At 40.1% G+C, this 18,051-nt stretch overlaps 1 protein-coding gene across 10 annotated transcripts in view; it reads right to left on the reverse strand.

Annotated features, from left to right (window-relative positions):
- The window catches only part of SEL1L2 (SEL1L2 adaptor subunit of SYVN1 ubiquitin ligase), a 166,394-nt gene that overhangs the window by 67,155 nt on the left and 81,188 nt on the right, over nucleotides 1-18,051 (reverse strand). For 9 of the 10 annotated variants that reach the window (XM_054468205.2, XM_063659072.1, XM_054468206.2 and 6 more), the window contains exons 3-4: nucleotides 14,984-15,146; nucleotides 2,359-2,461 (exon numbers count right to left, since the gene is read on the reverse strand). In XM_054468205.2, the coding sequence (XP_054324180.1) occupies nucleotides 2,359-2,461; nucleotides 14,984-15,146 (266 nt within the window). The remainder of the gene's footprint in view (nucleotides 1-2,358; nucleotides 2,462-14,983; nucleotides 15,147-18,051) is intronic. The other variant, XM_054468207.2, reaches the window with a different exon arrangement.

Genomic DNA, 18,051 nt, shown 5'->3' on the forward strand with positions numbered 1-18,051 from the left:
GAAACCCTGTCTCTACTAAAAATACAAAAATTAGCCAGGTGTGGTGGTGGGCGCCTGTAATCTCAGCTACTTGGGAGGCTGAGGCAGGAGAATCGCTTGAACTGGGGAGGTGGAGGCTGCAGTGAGCTGAGATTGTGCTACTGCACTCCAGCCTGGGCAACAGAGTGAGACTTTGTCTCAAAAAAAGGTGGCAGGGGTGGTCAGGAGACTGAGTTTTGGGGCAAGGATGTGGGCAGGACAGTCTTGGTAAGAATAGTGTGAAACTGAATGACACTCAGGTAGGCATGAAGGTTCCCACACTGATGGATGGTCTGCTATTAGGACTGGGCTTTCTCCCTGTTCTTTAGGCCAAAGAGGAAGGTCTCCTTCAAGGTTAAGTGGAGGTTACCTGGGACCTTCTCAGAGTGATTTTGTCCCATTGGGCCAAATCCAGGGTTTCCCTGGACTTGATGTAACACACCTAGGTGGGCCCCTTATTTGTGTGGGCTCCCATGCTATAGTTTGGGGTCATCTGAAATCTCAAGGACCAGCCCCTGCCTGGCGTTCCACCTCTGTTTCTTCTCGCTAGGCTGGCTGGAGAATTCTCTGTTCTTACTTATTTAGCCAGTGGGCGTGTTAGTGAGATGAGCTCCTGTTAGGCTGGATTGTATTTTTGGGATCTGATTTTACCCCGTCCTCATTACAACAGCCCCCAGGGACATTCAGTGTGAGGCCCATGTTTTGCTGGGGTTGGTTGAACCACTCCCTCACTTCTTTCTTGTCTCTTAGGAAGTATTACATCATCTTTTTGACTCTCCATTTCATTCTCTGTAATTTGGGGATAATTATCTATGTCTCACAGTATCACTGTGAGCAATGAATAATTTACACATGTAAAGTACCTAAAACAGTAATTAGCACAAAGCAGGTGCTTGATAAATGAAAGTTGTTGATGCTGTCATAACCAGAATCATAGTTGAGTCCTCCTTATCCTCTGTATTTTTATACTTCTCAAAGGTTTGGGGTTTAAGAACTCATGGACTTTGTTGCTGCCATGTCTGGGGCTAGCTACCACAGCTCTGGGATGCTTTCCTGTGACTGGTGTACCTATTCTGTGTGAAAACAAGAGATGTCTTCTTGTTGGGGGTTCAGGGCCCATACTTTCTTTTTTTGAGATGGAGTCTGGCTTTGTCACCTAGGGGCTAGAGTGTTATGGCATGGTCTTGGCTCACTGCAACCTCTGCTTCCTGGGTTCAAGAAATTCTCCTCCTTCAACCTCCCGAGTAGTTGGGATTACAGGTGCGTGTCACCATGTCTGGCTAATTTTTGTAAAGATGGGGTTTCACCATATTGGCCAGGCTGGTCTCAAACTCCTGACCTCAAGCAATCTGCTAGCCTTGGCCTCCCAAAGAGCTGGGATTACAGGTGTGAGCCACCGCGCTTGGCTAGGGCCCACACTTTCTATTTTTGGTTCAAAATACCCTTGCTTTCTTTGCCCCCATACTTTCAACTTACCACTTAGGGGACTCAAGATAAAACTAACACACCTGTATTTCCTGGTTACTAAGTGCCAGGCACTATTGTAAGCGCTTGATTGCATTATCCGGGTCACAGAGAGGTTGAGTAACTTATCCAAGTGCACACAGCCAGTAAATGAGAGAGCTAGGAGTTGATCCCAAGGCTTTAGCTAGAGCCTTGAGGGATGACCACAAGTTGTGCCCCTCCACTGGAAGTGTGGGGTGGAGGGAGAAGATATTTCTGCCTCCCCTTTAGACAAGGTAGAAAAGTGATAAGACAAACAGTGAACATGGAACAAGACCATGTGGCCACAGCTTGGTCACCTCCCAGCTATCTGTGCTCACCTCACTTTAACATCTTTGAATCTCTGTTTCCAACTTTTTATAAAGGGGAAAAATTAAGCTCTTCTTACCTTATAAGACTGTTCTGTGGATAACATGGAATCACATACATGAAAGTGCTTTTAAAAATCATAAGATACTGTACAAACACCCAGGCAGAATAAAGCATTTTTAATACAATAACTTGCTCTAATTCAAATAACACATTTTATTTCATTTGAATCATCTAATAAATTAAAGCCAAAACAATATTTCTGCATGAATGCTCAGGTCAGTGTCTTAATTCTCAATTTCACTTAATATGGGGACTGCAATCTCACATGCAGTTCTCCTGTTTGTTTAGAGTGATAATTTGTGGGATTCTTTAAATACAATTTGATCCTTTTAAAAACAATAGCTTATGGGCAAATAGACTTACTCATTATCCCAATGAGCTTTTAATGATAAACTACATTTGGGATTTTTCTTTTTTCTTAACCTGGAAATTCAACTTGGCTAAGGTCACTGGATCAAGACTTACTCTTCCTTTTGTTTTTGGCTTTTAGACTGCTGGAGAACCTTGATGCCCATCTTAAATAGCTGGTCTCCTTCATCCGTAAAATTTTTCTCTGCTTGCTTTTGTACTATACATGAACAAACAAGAAAAAATAAAAACAAAATTACTACTATGTTCTATATTTTAAAAATAATGTGCTAATATAATTTGTTGGCATATTAGTTAGAGTTTTGTTCTACTTATTTTTTTAACCTCTACATTCAAGAAGATCTGTTAATATTATTCCTTAGCTGAGGAGCGTCGGTAGGTCAGAAGGCAGAAGCTGCCTAAAAACTTATTCCCTGGTGGTTTTTGTGAAAGGATCTGGAAGGTGAAGTAGAGAGATGCTCCTGATGGGAGAAGGGATGCTTTCGGTCTAGGGAAGGGATACAAGGTTCTCCAAGCAGAAGGCAGGAGATGCCTGGTATATCAGAGGGGCAGGATCTTAGCCCTGGCTAGCAAAGACTGTCTCGTCTGAGCATAGCACAGTAAATCTCAGAGCCACAGGATTCCAAAAAAACATGAGGACATGGGCAACAGGCATTTCCAAGATGACCAGTGTGCATCTAGGAGAGGAGGAGGGAATTGCTTTATAAATTTTGTTGGCTGGGCGTGGTGACTCGTGCCTGTAATCCCAACACTTTGGGAGGCTGAGGTGGGTGGATAATGAAGTCAGGAGTTCAAGACCAACCAGACCATCCTGGCCAGGATGGTGAAACCCTGTCTCTACTAAAAATACAAAAATTAGCCAGGCGTGGTGGCACGCACCTGTAATCCCAGTTACTCAGGAGGCTGAGGCAGAGAATTGCTTAAACCTGGGACATGGAGTTGCAGTGAGCCGAGGTTGCACCACTGCACTCCAGCCTAGGTGACAGAGCAAGAATCCACCTCAAAAAAAAAAAAAAAAAAAAATTGTTATTGGCCAGGCGCGGTGGCTCACTCCTGTAATCCCAGCACTTTGGAAGGCCGAGGCAGCTGGATCACTTGAGGTCAGGAGTTTGAGACTAGCCTGGCCAACATGGTGAAACCCTGTCTCTACTAAAAAATATAAAAATTAGCTGGGCAGTGGCGTGCACATGTAGTCCCAGTTACTTGGGAGGTTGAGATGGGAGAATCCCTTGAACTCAGGAGGCAGAGGTTACAGTGAGCTAGGATCAGGCCACTGCACTCCAGCCTGGGTGACAGAGCGAGACTCTGTCTCAAAAAAAAAAAAAAGAAAAAAAATTCTACCTAAGGCTTTTCCACCTCCCAGGACCTTTTCTAAGACTTGGGGGAAGGCACAGAGACAATACTCATGATAACTTGCCTGGTAGGATGAGGGCTCAGAATCAGTTTTGTAGAATTCAAGGAAAATGAAGAAATTAAATTTTACCTGATACAGTGATATTTTCCAAACGTTTATGTAACACTTTGCAATTTTTTAAAAATCATCACCAGTTTATAGTTGGGGAAAGCTGGTTGTGGGAAGAGTCAGACTTAAAGATATAAAGATCCTTCCACCAACGTGTGCATGTGCACACACACACACTATTTTTCTCTCTTTCTCTCACACACACATTCTCACATACACAGACACACTCACACAAATACAGCCTTTTACAACATCACAGTGCCTCTTGAAGTCCATTGCAACACTTAGTGAAATCTTTGATTAGAAGAACCACGCTTGAAGCCATTTCAAAGGAAAGGCATTTGGGATTTGATGCCTCATTAACAAGACCACAAAGAACAAGTAGCTCTTGTTTTTCATCTTTCTGACAAGCAATCAGAGTTGCTCACTTTCCTTTTTAAATTAAATTTAAAAAATTAAAAATTTAAAAACTAAAAAAATTCTTAACTGAAAAGCCTATTTAAAATTATTTTGAATACTTCACGCTATCCAACCAATTTAGTAATACCAGGCACTTTCAGGATCTAATTTCTGCTCTGAGTTATCTGTTATCTATACTTCTAATTAAAGGGGGAAAACAATGGAGAAAACCTAATAATCTGTGTGTGGAATAATAATAGCTCGTATGAAAATGCTTTTAGAGAGTGAAAATAAATTTTGAAAGATTGGCTCTGTATACATATACATATGAGAAATGATTTACCACCACAAATTTCTACCTATGGCTTTTACTTTTATTTGTAATTCTTTTTTGGCTTTCCAAACGTATTGGAATTCAATTATTCTTTTTCTTCACTCTGTTGCCCTGGTTGGAGTGCAGTGGTGCAATCTTGGCTCACTGCAACCTCCACCTCCTGGGTTCAAGTGATTCTCATGCCTCAGCCTCCGAGTAGCTGGGACTACAGGCGCATGCCACCACGCCCAGCTAATTTTTGTCTTTTTGGTAGAGATATGGTTTCACCACGTTGGCCAAGCTGGCCTTGAGCTCCTGACCTCAAGTGATCCGCCCACCTCGGCTTCCCAAAATGCTGGGATTACAGGCGTGAGTCACCACACTCGGCCGTTGTTTATTAAAATACTAAAATACTATAATATTGATTGATCAAGTTTTCTTTACTATAAGAGGGTCCAGGGCCGGGTGCAGAAACAGTCAAAATAAAAAGGGATATAACTCACCTAATGGGAAAAATGATTTACAGGAAACACCTTCAATAATGTCAGGTAAATAAAGTATTACTTTCAATAAACAACCCATTGCTTAAAATACTTGTAATAACTTGCAATAAATTTATTTTAAAGCAAAAAAATGTATTTATGGACCCATTTTTCAAATTTTTCATCCATTGATATTAACTTGTGTTCTCTATCTCATGATTCTGCATGTTTGTAGCTTTGAGAAGCAGTATGAGCACAGACTTGAATCAGACTGCCTAGATTTGGAACGTCATTTACTAGGTACCAACTATATAGCCTTGGGAAGATTATTTAACCTCTCAGTGCCTACATCACCTCATTGTAAAATGGGAATTATAATAGCCCCTTCTTCCCAAAGGCAGTGAGAAAATTAAGTACAACAACTGAAACCTGCCTAGTATCTAAGTTCTTTATAAGTTTCAGCTCTTATTCCAACATAATCGATACTGCTTTTGATTCTTCACTTGTTTCATGAACCATATTTCTTTCTGCTAAATTAAAGGTTTTTGAAAATGAACTAAGTCCTTGTAACAAATATACAATAATGCATAATTATATAATTAATAAATAAGAACACAATCCCTGCTTTTCAAATTTTGCTGAAAAGATATTTTCTTTCTACTTTTAATGGAATTTGTTTACCATTTCTCACAATATGACTGGAGTTATTTATGTTTGACAATGATCTGGAGATTGCGAGTAAACCTGATTATTGTAAATTATTTGCTCTTATTCAAGCATATTTGAGTCGATTGCATCTTTATTTGACTAAACTCTTTGCTGAGTCATTCTTTCTTGGATGAAATGTTATTTTTAGTAATGGATCGTTATTCTTCTTCCACATCTAGGATTGTATCTTCCTGACACACATAAAGGCAAATGTGAAGAACTCTTCTGATGCATTATTCACAAAATCTGAAGCTGAAGCTGGTTTATATTAAGTACAATTGAAATCAGATTTTAAAAAAAGGATGCAGTGTCTGTGTAGGCTAGATTTTCTGCAGAGGAAAAGAATTTCCCATTTTTATCTCTTTGTATCATTTTAATGATGAAAGCACCTGATTTTTAGTCAGACTATGATACTCACCTCACTCACTTGTTAATTTTTTTTAGCTCTATATGATCCTTTATGTGGTTTGTGATGTAAATATAACTTGAGATTCAAAATACTGGAATGTAATATCTTTTTCCTTTTATTTTTCTAGATAGTATTGATTGATTTGTTTTTAAATTTACGTATTAAGATTTTAGATTTTGTGGTAAAACATATCCAGGACTGAGAAATGCAGCACAGGGCATAGGAAGGAACCAACCAAGTATAGGGTTTCAGGAGAGGTTTAGAGCTTTATAGGGTGGATGGCACTAGAGGGTTACTCCCTTCCCACAGGTAACAGGGCTGGGCTGTTAAATCCCACGTCTGTTAGCCAATGGCTATACAGGCCACCACCAGGATATCATATTTAATCAACAGCACTTTTATTTCTTAGTGGCCATAAAACAATGGTGTATCTTATAACTTTTGACATCTTAAATTTGACACAAACATGGTATATGAATTTGAAACAATACATTTCTAATTACTGTTTTGGTGGCATTCCACAATTTTTATGTGGCATTTTCATTATCAATTATAAATATTTTCAAATTTCCATTCTAACTTATTCAAACAATGTTTAGAAGTGTTTATTACACTTTCCAGACATAAAAAGATTTTTAAAAATTGTCTACTTATGGCTTGTAATTTTATTGCATTGGGATCAGGGAGCCCAGCAGAATCGTATAGATTTCTCGGTTTATGTTGAAACTTGTTTTGTGGCCTTGTGTGTGGCCAACTTTTATACAGTTTCCATTTTTTTACTTAAAAAGATTATATATTCTTGGCTGAGTGCAGTAGCTCACACCTGTAATCCCAGCACTTTGGGAGGCCCAGGTGGGTGAATCACTTGAACCAGCCTGGGCAACATGGTGAAACCCCATCTCTACTAATAATACAAAAATTAGCCGAGCATAGTGGCATGTGCCTGTAGTCCCAGCTACTCGGGAGGCTGAGGCACAAGAATTGCTTGAACCCGGCAGGCGGAGTTTGCAGTGGGCCAAGATTGTGCCACTGCACTCCAGCCTTGGCGACAGAGTAAGACTCTTCCTCAATAAAAACAAAAACAGACAAACAAAAAAAGATATTATATATTCTTTAATTATTGAATTAAATTCCATATATTATTAAATTGAGCTTTATACATTCAAATCTTTTTGATTTTTAGTAATTTTTTGTTTGCTGAATCTACCAGTTTCTAAGAGATGTGAAAAAATCTTCAACAATTGTGGATTTGTTCATTTCCTATTGCACGACTTTTAATTTTTCATTTTTATATATTGAGATTATGTTGATGGATACATGCTTAGAATTATCACAACTTCCTTGTGATTGTTCCTTTGAACATTATGTGGTGATTCTCTTTTTCTCCCTATTATTGACTTTACCTTGAAGTCTGTTTTGTCTGAAGTTAATATGAGCTTTCTTTTGATTAGTGTTGCCTGGGATATCATTTCTATTCAGTTAACCTCAGTTTTTGTGCATCATGTTTTAAGTATGTTTCTTACAAACAGCAGATAGTCAAGTATGGTATTTTTCTTTCAATCTAAGAGTATCTCTTCTTCAACTTGGCTTTTTTTGTTTTTCTTTTTTTTTCTGGGCTGCATTCTGGACAGTTTCTTCTGATTTTTCTGGTAATTTGTTAATGTTCTCTTCTACTATGTCTGATCTTCTTAAGCCATCCTTTGATTTTTAATTTGAATGAATACACATTTTCTTTTTCTTTTTTTCTTCTTTTTTTTTTTTTAGAGATAGAGTCTCACTCTGTTGCCTAGGGCAGAGTGCAGTGGTGTGACCATAGCCCACTGTAATCTCAAACTCCTGGGCTCAAGATACCCTCCCACCTCAGCCTTCCAAGTAGCTGGGACTGCTGGTATGTGCCACAATGCCTGGCTAATTTTTTTTTTTCATAGAGACAGACTCTCACTGTATTGCCTAGGTTGTTCTCTAATCCTTGGACTTAAGTGATCCTCCCACCTTGGCCTCCCAAACTGCTAGGGTTACAGGCATTTCATTTTTCTTAACTCTAGTTGGTTCTTTTACATGGCTGTTTATTCCTTTGTCAGGATGCCCTGTTTTTATGCTTTCTTAACCATTTTAAAATATATTTATTCTGTAGACTTTTGCAGGTTGTTCTATTCTATCAAGTCTTGAGGTGCTGGCCGGGCACGGTGGCTCACACCTATAATCCCAGCACTTTGGGAGGCCGAGGCAGGCAGATCACCTGACGTCAGGAGTTCCAGACCAGCCTGGCCAACATGGTGAGATCCTGTCTCTACTAAAAATATAAAAATTAGCCGGGCATAGGGGTGCGCACCTGTAATCCCAGCCACTAGGGAGGCTGAGGTAGGACAGTCGCTTGAACCCAGGAGAAGGAGGATGCAGTGAGCAGAGATTGCACCACTGCACTCCAGCCTGGGTGACAGAGTGAGACTCCGTACCCCCCCAAAAAAAATATTTGAGGTGCTATGCCTTTTATTGTGTGTGTGTAGTCAGTGTGCATGCACGTTGACTCACTGAGTGGATTTTTTTCACTTGTGTATTTTCTAAAATTTTCTTGTGAGTCCAGTAAGTCTTCTTTTGTGGGAATTGTGAGATTGTTTCTCTAGAGTGAGTTTGTGTTGCTTCTGTCAGGTTTCCAGAGTCATTATTTTATTGACTGAAGAAAAATTTTATATTGGTTTAGAAGTTTTCACCCAAAAAATCAGGTGGCATACATTCAAATCCAAATCTGTATGAGGCTCAGGGCTGTGGTTAAGGTTTTACCAGGGAGAGGTTTTTCCCTGTGAAAGCTTCGGTAGACAACAAGCTTCCTTGATATTTGCCTATGATGGCGGGTGGTGATTGGTTGGTTGGTTTTCCTTAATCTCTTTTGCTGTCTGAACAGCTCTATGAGACTCCTAGCTTTATTCATAGCTCTTCTTTCCGATTCCCTTCTCAAAAGTCCTAATGTCTTTTTTCCTTCCCCGGTCTGGGACTCAAAATACAAGGCTCAGCCTTTACCAGCTCTGACTACACAACTCGCCAAAACATCGACTACATACTTACTTTTCATTATTTCTAACATTTGAGGATTTCAGCTCCTTGTGAGCCCAGTTCTGCCTTTAAAAACATTTAAAGTTATGACATACTTTAGGCATCACTTTTAGGTATTTGCAGCAAGAGGATTTTCCTATTGGATTAACCCACCATTTTGCTAGAATGAGAGATCTTTAGTAGTTTTCTGTTAAAATCAATTCACATACATAAAACTGTGAGCTGATTTAAAGAAAAACTTTTAGTAAACACTAGGAAAGGTATTAAATGGTGAGCAGGTTGGGCTCCTTGATAAGCAGACGCTAGGAGTCAGGGTTTTTGTTAAGAAGTGACCTTCAGGGCCGGGCGCGGTGGCTCACGCCTGTAATCCCAGCACTTTGGGAGGCCGAGGCGGGCAAATCACGAGGTCAGGTGATTGAGACCATCCTGGCTAGTACGGTGAAACCCCGTCTCTCCTAAAAATACAAAAAATTAGCCAGGCGTGGTGGCAGGCGCCTGTAGTCCCAGCTACTCAGGAGGCTGAGGCAGGAGAATGGCGTGAACCCCGGAGGCGGAGCTTGCAGTGAGCAGAGATGGCGCCACTGCACTCCAGCCTGGGCGACAGAGCGAGACTCCGTCTCAAAAAAAATAAATAAATAAAATAAAAAAATTTTAAAAAGTGACCTTCAGAACCACATCTAAAGAAGCTGGACTGAGCAGAGGGAGAAACTGCGATGCGGGCTCACTTGGCTGCAAGAGAAACACCTGGCTCACCCCACAGATCGAGCTCTGTGGAGCTAAAATGGCCTGTTAGAGTTGTCTCAGGTTAGGGTTAGATGATCCTGCCTTCATACTCCTGTATCCACTGGCCATTGGAAGTGAGCTGCCCCAGGAAGGAGGCATGACCTTGGCTATGCAGCACTCTGTACCTGAAAACAGTCCCTTCAGAGACCTACTGCCAAAGGCTGTCTAGAGACTGTACTCCAGCAATTGGGCAAATAGTTCCTCATTGAAGGGGGTCTGAACAGCACTTCACAGTGTCCATTCCAAATATACCGAAAAATAATCAATAAAATGGAATGCAAATGTTAAATTTAGCCTAGCTGGTCACAGGCCCCAGAAGCAGCAAAAAGGAATGCCAAGACTGACTTAAGACAAGGTTCCAAGATACCTCCCTTCAACCAAGAGCACAGTGGTGATTGGGTATGATCATCAAAATTAATGATGATTAATTCTAAGGGGTGCTAGGAAGGACATGGCCTGTAGTGTCCCAGTGGCCTGCAGGAATAGCCTCCACTGTTCCTACTGCATGATTGGTTATTGATTTGTCTTGCTAGCAGTTTAATACAAATAATTATTCTTTTGGACTTCATTCTGACTCATGTGGAAGAATTAGTTGTTGAAGTTATGGTGTTAAAATATCCTGAGGAAAAGTGAACATGCCATTTTAAAAAAGGTAATGGATGGGAAAGCATCATGTTCAACTATAAAATACTATCCAAATGTACTCTAAAAACGTTAAGCCTTATTATTTTTATGTAGCACTATATTGTAATATAGCATACAGAGAATGCTAAATTTGGAGTTAGAAGATCTAGTTTACATCCTAGCTCTCTACAAAAAGAATTCAACTCAATATAATTCAGCAAATATTTCTTCATTCCAACTATGCGACAGATACAGTGCCAGGCACAGATCTTGCTTTTAAGCTATGGGGCTATAAATGCTATTTTTTATATGTGAGAAATTCTGGGTAAAGAGACAAGTGGCAAAATTCCAAAAATGGCTAAATAGTTTTCTCTGTTTTTAAAATGTAGAGAAATTTATTTATATTCTGGAACTATAACTTGATGTTAATCTCTTTAATTTTTAGAACAGATTATTACACGTGTTTTGTGAGCATCCCATTAAGAATATTTAATCACTAAGAATTAGAAAGAATTTTTCAGAGTAAGTTAAATCCCATTTCTCTTTTGTGAAGGAATGGTAGGTCTGCAGAATAGCATTTATAGAACACCTATATCTCAAGCATATCCTGTGCACAAAATGTTGAAATGGGAACTAAATGAGAATAGAGTTCAATAAGGTTCTGAGCCAGTCTGATAATCATGTGTGACTCATATTCTTGTTTCATTCCACAGTTTATGAAGTTCAAACTCTCCTCTAGGGAAGGTAGCTTCTCCGTGGCTTCCTCTACTTTCTTAACTCCTAATTAAATAGGTACTGTTCCCAAGCTGTGTCGCATGGACCCACAGTGAGACTTAATATCTCTTTGAGTTGCCCCAAAAGGATATTTACTCTTACAAAACGTTTATGAGGAATACACATTTTATCTAAGATTTCGTAGAGCAGAAAGAGAAGATGAGTTATCCTAGGAACAAAAACAATTTTTAATGGTCATCTTAGACACTGCTGATTTAAACATGTCAGTTGGAATCCCCCAACTTTGAAGTTTCACTAACTTTTCAGTTTAGCGCAGCCAATCACCATCTTTCTTGCTCCTCATATCTGCTGTTTTCATAGTTCTTCTCCTGTTCTTTTCTTCTCACCCTTTCAAAAACAAAATGTCAACATTCCTCTCCCTAGTTCTGTAGGGCAATGTCTTTCCATCCTTGAAGACTTGGCATCAGCTGACACCAGGCTTCTGTGTTGCAGGGAGATGGGAGAACAGGAGGGGGTGTTTACCAGCCACGAAAGCTTGTTAAGACATGACCCCAGGCCCTTGGCACACTGCCATATAAAGGCAGTGCACACTGTATAAGACATTCTAGTAAACAGAATTTTTCACCCGCATCACATGCAGATTTTTATCTTATCTGTATTTGGTCAGATATTCCTGACCAAATAATTACATTTACCCACCCACCAATAAGATACCCAGTCACCAATAAAATTCTAAAGATTTATGGTGTATTATTGTGGGCTCTAGGCGCTAAATTTGGCCCATCTTGCTAACTTCTCTAACAAGAACATGGGTAAAAGATTGGAAGTGATATGCTTGTCAAAATTTCAAATGACAGAAAGCTAGGAGAGAATAGCTAATGAATTCATTAATGCAATCAATAGGTTGGAATAATGGTCCAAAATGAAGTTTAATCCATATAAATGTAAACTGCCTGTTAATGTAAAATATGCACAGTGAAGTTTAATACACATAAATGTAAAATGTTACACTTAAATTCAAAAATGTAGACAAACACATAAGGATTAGGAGACACCTGGCTGTGCTGGTCAATTTCATGTGTCAGTTTGGCTTGGCTATCATCCTCAGTTATTCAAACAGGAATCTAGTTGTTGCCGCGATGCTGTTTTGTAGCTATGATTAAAACCCATCAAAAGGAGATTATTCTAGATAATCTGGGTTGGCCTGATTCCATCAGTTGCAAAGCCTTAAGAATGGAACTGAGGCTTCTCTGAGGAAGAAAAAAATTCCACCTGTGGATAGCAGCTTCAGCTTATGCCCAAGAGCTCCAGCCTGTTCTCCCAGATAGCCTGCTCTTTAGATATGGGACTTGCCCCGCCAGCCCCACGATCGCATAAGCCACTCATTTGCAATCAATTCCTAAGTAGAGACATCTCCTACTGTTTTTTTGTTTTTGTTTTTGTTTTTCTGGTTGAACCCTGACTGCTACACTGACTTAGTACTTTTAGGTGAGGACCTCTAACGTTCCTTTTTACTCTTAAGATTCTGAAACTTCACTTTTACTAATCATGCTTCGACTGTGTGCCACTGAAAGCTCTTTATCCTTTTAGTTCATGCCATCTCATCTCCCCTGTCTGGAAAGCCAGGTGTGTTGGATATCCTCTAATTGCCTTTGCCCTTTTTTTTTTTTTTTTTTTTTTTGAGACGGAGTCTCGCTCTGTCGTCCAGGCTGGAGTGTGGCGCGATCTCAGCTCACTGCTAGCTCCGCCTCCCGGGTTCACGCCATTCTCCTGGCTCAGCCTCCCGAGTAGCTTGGACTACAGGCACCTGCCACCACGCCCGGCTAATTTTTTGTATTTTTAGTAGAGACGGGGTTTCACCGTGGTAGCCAGGATGGTCTCCATCTCCTGACCTCGTGATCCGCCCGCCTCGGCCTCCCAAAGTGCTGGGATTATACGAGTGAGCCACCGTGCCCGGCCTTTTTTTTTTTGAGACGGGGTCTCCCTCTGTCGCCCAGGCTGGAGTGCAGTGGCGCAATCTCAGCTCACTGCAGCCTCTGCCTCCTGGCCTTCAGTGAACTTCCTGCCTCAGCCTCCCAAGCAGCTGGGATTACAGGCACATGCCACCACGCCCGGTTATTTTTTGTATTTTTGGTAGAGACAAGGTTTCACCATGTTGGCCAGGCTGGTCTCAAACTCCTGAGCTTAGGCAATCCGCTCACCTCAGCTTCCTGAAGTGCTTGGATGACAGGCATAGGCAATGGCCACCGGCCTTCTGATTGCCATTCTAGATCCCACTCCATCCTGCTCTGTGCCTTGGGACTCTAACTCATAAGGACCACACCGCATCAATGGACTCCCTTTCCTTCCTGCTTCTGAAGAGATTTGCTAGAAGAGCATCACTAGCAGGAGGTATGAAGGGTAAGCAGGAAATGTGGTGGGGCTGTTTCTTCCCTGCCTCCTCAATCTGGGTATCTGCAGGCTGGCTTTGTCCTTGAGATCATAGTTCTGTCACAGAGACTTCTCCACATACCTCTGGTAGCCACTACTGCCCTGTGGCACTTCAGAGCCATGGGGTGGTAATGCCAGTCCTGCTACTGGCCCCGGGGGGAACTTTGTGGTTTCCCTATATCCTGTCTACGCCTTTAGAAATAAATAGTCTCTTTATTAAACTCTTCTCAGATGACTCAATTTAAATGTGCCATTTGTTTCCTGCCAAATCCCTAACTTCAGTTAGCTAAGCATGTCAACATTTCAATGTCATATCTAGAGCCAATTCTTCAAACGGGCAGTGAACCAGTCTTTTGGAGCTAAATGTGAGGAAAAAATACGCTTAAAATATTAAGATTTAAAAACTTGAAAATCCTTGTCAAAGCCGGACTCTCAGAAAAAACAGAGACTAACATCAATGAGTTCATCCAGCCCCAAAACTATTCTCTTTCTTCTCCATAACCCATGGTTCTCAATTTCTATCTACTGCTCTTATTAGCAGCGATCACTTTTCTGTATTTACTTGTGTCAGAAGAACACATTTCGTGATTATCAACCTTCCTTATTATCATCAGTACAAATTCTGAATCTAAAATAGTGGGTAACAGCCCGGGCAACATAGCAAGCCCTCATCTCTACTAAAAATTTAAAAAATTAGTCGGGCCTGGTGACACACGCCTGTAGTCCCAGCTACTCAGGAGGCTGAGACAGAAGTATCTATTTTTTTTGTTTTTTTGACAGTCTTGCTGTGTTGCCCAAGCTGGAGTGCAGTGGCGTGATCTTGGCTCACTGCAAGCTCCGCCTCCCGGGTTCATGCCATCCTCCTGCCTCAGCCTCCTGAGTAGCTGGGAGGGACTACAGGCGCCCGCCACCATGCCTGGCTAACTTTTGTATTTTTAGTAGAGACGGGGTTTCACAGTGGTAGCCAGGATGGTCTCGATCTCCTGACTTCGTGATCCGCCCGCCCCAGCCTCCCAAAGTGCTGGGATTACAGGTGTGAGCCACCACGCCTGGCCTGACAGGAGTATCTCTTGAGCCCAGGGTGTGGAGGTTGCAGCGAGCCAAGATCATGCAGCTGCACTCCAGCCTGGGTGACACAGCGAGACTCTGTCAAAAATAAAATAAACTAAAATAAAACAAAGGTAGAAGCCTGCAGAATTTAATGCTTTTGTGTATATAAATATTTATGACTATATCCTAAGACTTCTCAGAAAGTAGCTCTAAAATTTGATTTTATATTGCATGTAGTCATTTTAAATTTACATGTGAAAAGATATTCTACTTACAATTATTCTTATTTCTCTTCAAAATATCTTTATTTTGAATTCCTTTTATTCTTATTTTACGTTGATTCTTTTTTTCCAGATTTTCTCTTTTATTGATTACACTACTTGATGTTCTTTGTTCCAATATGTGTGATAAATATTGTTTGATTTCGTTCACTGATACCTACAAAGAAAAAGACTGTTGCTCATTTTGTTCATGTGTGAGTTTTTTCAAATGAAACAACAGGAAAGTGAAAAATTCATATATTCATGGTAAAAATACAAGCTTAATGCAATTACTCTAATTCTTGCTTTTTTCAAATCAAAATGACAGATGGCTTACTTCACTTTAGAAATCCATATGTTTTATGAATAAAAACCTTTTAAATCTATTATATAGTCATCTGAACTGCAGAGCCAAGCATTAAAAGCTAAATGTTATAAATAAAATAGTAGGAGAATTTAACCAATTTACCTTCCACTGGTAAGTTGTCATGGTAATGTCAATTGTGTTAGCTAAAAAAATGAAGATGTTGATATTGCCTTACACATTACAACAAATTTATAATGGGTGGAAAGTACAGAAAATCTTCTGACGGGCTTTAAAATAACAATATTTCCCAGAAGTCCTTTTCAAAAGTTATATAACTACAATTAATCTTTTCAAAGTAGGATAATAAGTTTAGGGGGTTATTTCTGAGTAGTAAAAAATAATGCAGGCATTAAGGGAGAAAAAGCTTTATGGAAGTAAATATTCATGATTTACCTACATAATTTTCAGGGTAAATGATACTGAAAGATTAAAAATTTTCCTTTGTCAATTATTATTATTATTATTATTATTATTATTTTTTTTTTTTTTTTTTTTTTGAGATGAGTCTCACTCTGTCACCCAGGCTGGAGTGCAGTGACACGATCTTGGCTCACGGCAACCTCCGCCTCCCGGGATCAAGCAATTGTCCTGCCTTAGCCTCCCGAGTAACTGGGACTACAGGCACATGCCACCATGCCTGGCTAATTTTTGTATTTTTAATAAAGGCAGGTTTCGCTATGTTGACCAGGCTGTTCTCGAACTTCTGACCTAAGGTGATCTGCCCGCCTCAGCCTCCCAAAGGGCTGGGATTACACGCATGACCCACCACACCCAGCCTTCTTTGTGAATTACTGCTTCTAAGAAGAATCAAGACTTTTTGTTTGCTTTTTTTTCCTTTTCTTCAGTATAGTTTAAACTTTCTTTTCTGGCATGCTTAAATCCTTTGAGGTGGTAGCAAAGACATCAGAGCAATGACCCAGGGGCCAGAGCAAGCAGAAACATGAAGCCATGTAAAGGACTTTTTAAAAACAGCTTTAGGCTAGGTGCAGTGGCTCACACCTGTAATCCCAGCATTTTAAGAGGCCAAGGCATCTGGATTGCCTGAGGTCAGGAGTTCGAGACCAGCCTGGTCAACATGGTGAAACCCCGTCTCTACTAAAAATACAAAAAAATTAGCCAGGCCTGGTGGTGTGTGCCTGTAATCCCAGCTACTCGGGAGGTGAGGTATAAGAATTGCTTGAACCCGCGAGGCGGAGGTTACAGGGAGCTGAGATCACGCCACTGTACTCCAGCCACTGTACTCCAGAGTGACTCTCAAAAAATAAAATAAAATAAAAAATAAAAATAAAAACAGCTTTAATGAGATATAATTCACATATTATAAATTATATATTAACCCATTTAAAGTGTACAATTCAATGGTTTTTTAGAATATTCACAGACATGTGCAACCGTTACCACAGTCAATTTTAGAACATTTTTATCACCTTCAGAAAAAACCACAAATCCTTTAGCTATTACCTTCCCTGTACTCCCATCCTCCCTACCCCAGCCCTAAGCAACCACTAATCTATGTTTTATCTCTATAGATTTCTCTATTGTGGACATTCATATGAATAGAATCATATAGTATGTGATTTTTTTGTGTGACTGGCTTCTTTCACTTAGATTTGTTTTCAGGGTTGATCCATGTTGTAGCGTGTATCAGCACTTCAATTCTTTCTATGGCCAAATAAAATAATATGCTCCATGCTGTCATTCAGGGACCCAAGCAGATATTAAAATAGATACTGTGCCAGCTTCAACATGTGGATTCCAAGGTCTCCTGGAGCATCAGTATCTAGCAGACAGAAAGAGAAAGAGCCTGGAAGACTATGTGGAGAAAAGGATTCTGTTTTGTTTTGCTTTGTGTCATTTGGTTTGTTTTGCCTTCTTGGTTTGCTTTGCTTTCTTTAATAGGCCAGACCTGGAAGGGGCACATAGTGCTTTTAGCCACTTTCTTTTTTTAAATTTTAACTAAAATTTATTAGATGTTTAATAAGTACATAATAGCTCAGTAAACATAAGGTTGTTTTTTTTTTTTTAATTTCCACAGGTTTTGGGGGAACATGTGGGATTTGGTTACATGAGTGAGTTCTTTCGTGGTGATTTGTGAGATTTTGGTGCACCCATTACCCGAGCAGTATACACGGAACCCAATTTGTAGCCTTTTATTCCTCACCCTCTTCCCACCCTTTCCCCCCAATTCCCCAAAGTCCATTGTATCATTCTTATGGCTTTGCGTCCTCATAGCTTTGAGTCCTCATAGCTTAGCTCCCACTTATGAGTGAGAACATCCAATGTTTGCTTTTCAATTTCTGAGTTACTTCGCTTAAAATAATATTATCCAGTCCCATCCAAGGTGCTTTGAATGCCATTAACTCATTTCTTTTTATGGCTGGGTAGTATTCCATATATATATATATCACAGTTTCTTTATCTGCTCGTTGATTGATGGGCATTTGGGCTGGTTCTGTATTTTTGCAATTGCGAATTGTGCTGCTATAAACCTGTGTGCAAGTATCTTTTTTGTATAATGACTTCTTTTCCTCTGGGTAGATACCCAGTAGTGGGATTGCTGAATCAAATGGTAGTTCTACTTTTAGTTCTTTAAGGAATCTTCACACTGTTTTCCACAGTGGTTGTTCTAGTTTACATTCACACAGCAGTGTAGAAGTGTTCCCTTTTCACCACATCCATGCCAACATCTATTTTTTTTTTGATTTTTTGATTATGG

The sequence above is a fragment of the Pongo pygmaeus genome, chromosome 21 (genome assembly GCF_028885625.2).
Source record: "Pongo pygmaeus isolate AG05252 chromosome 21, NHGRI_mPonPyg2-v2.0_pri, whole genome shotgun sequence".
NCBI classification, from domain to species: Eukaryota; Metazoa; Chordata; class Mammalia; order Primates; family Hominidae; genus Pongo; species Pongo pygmaeus.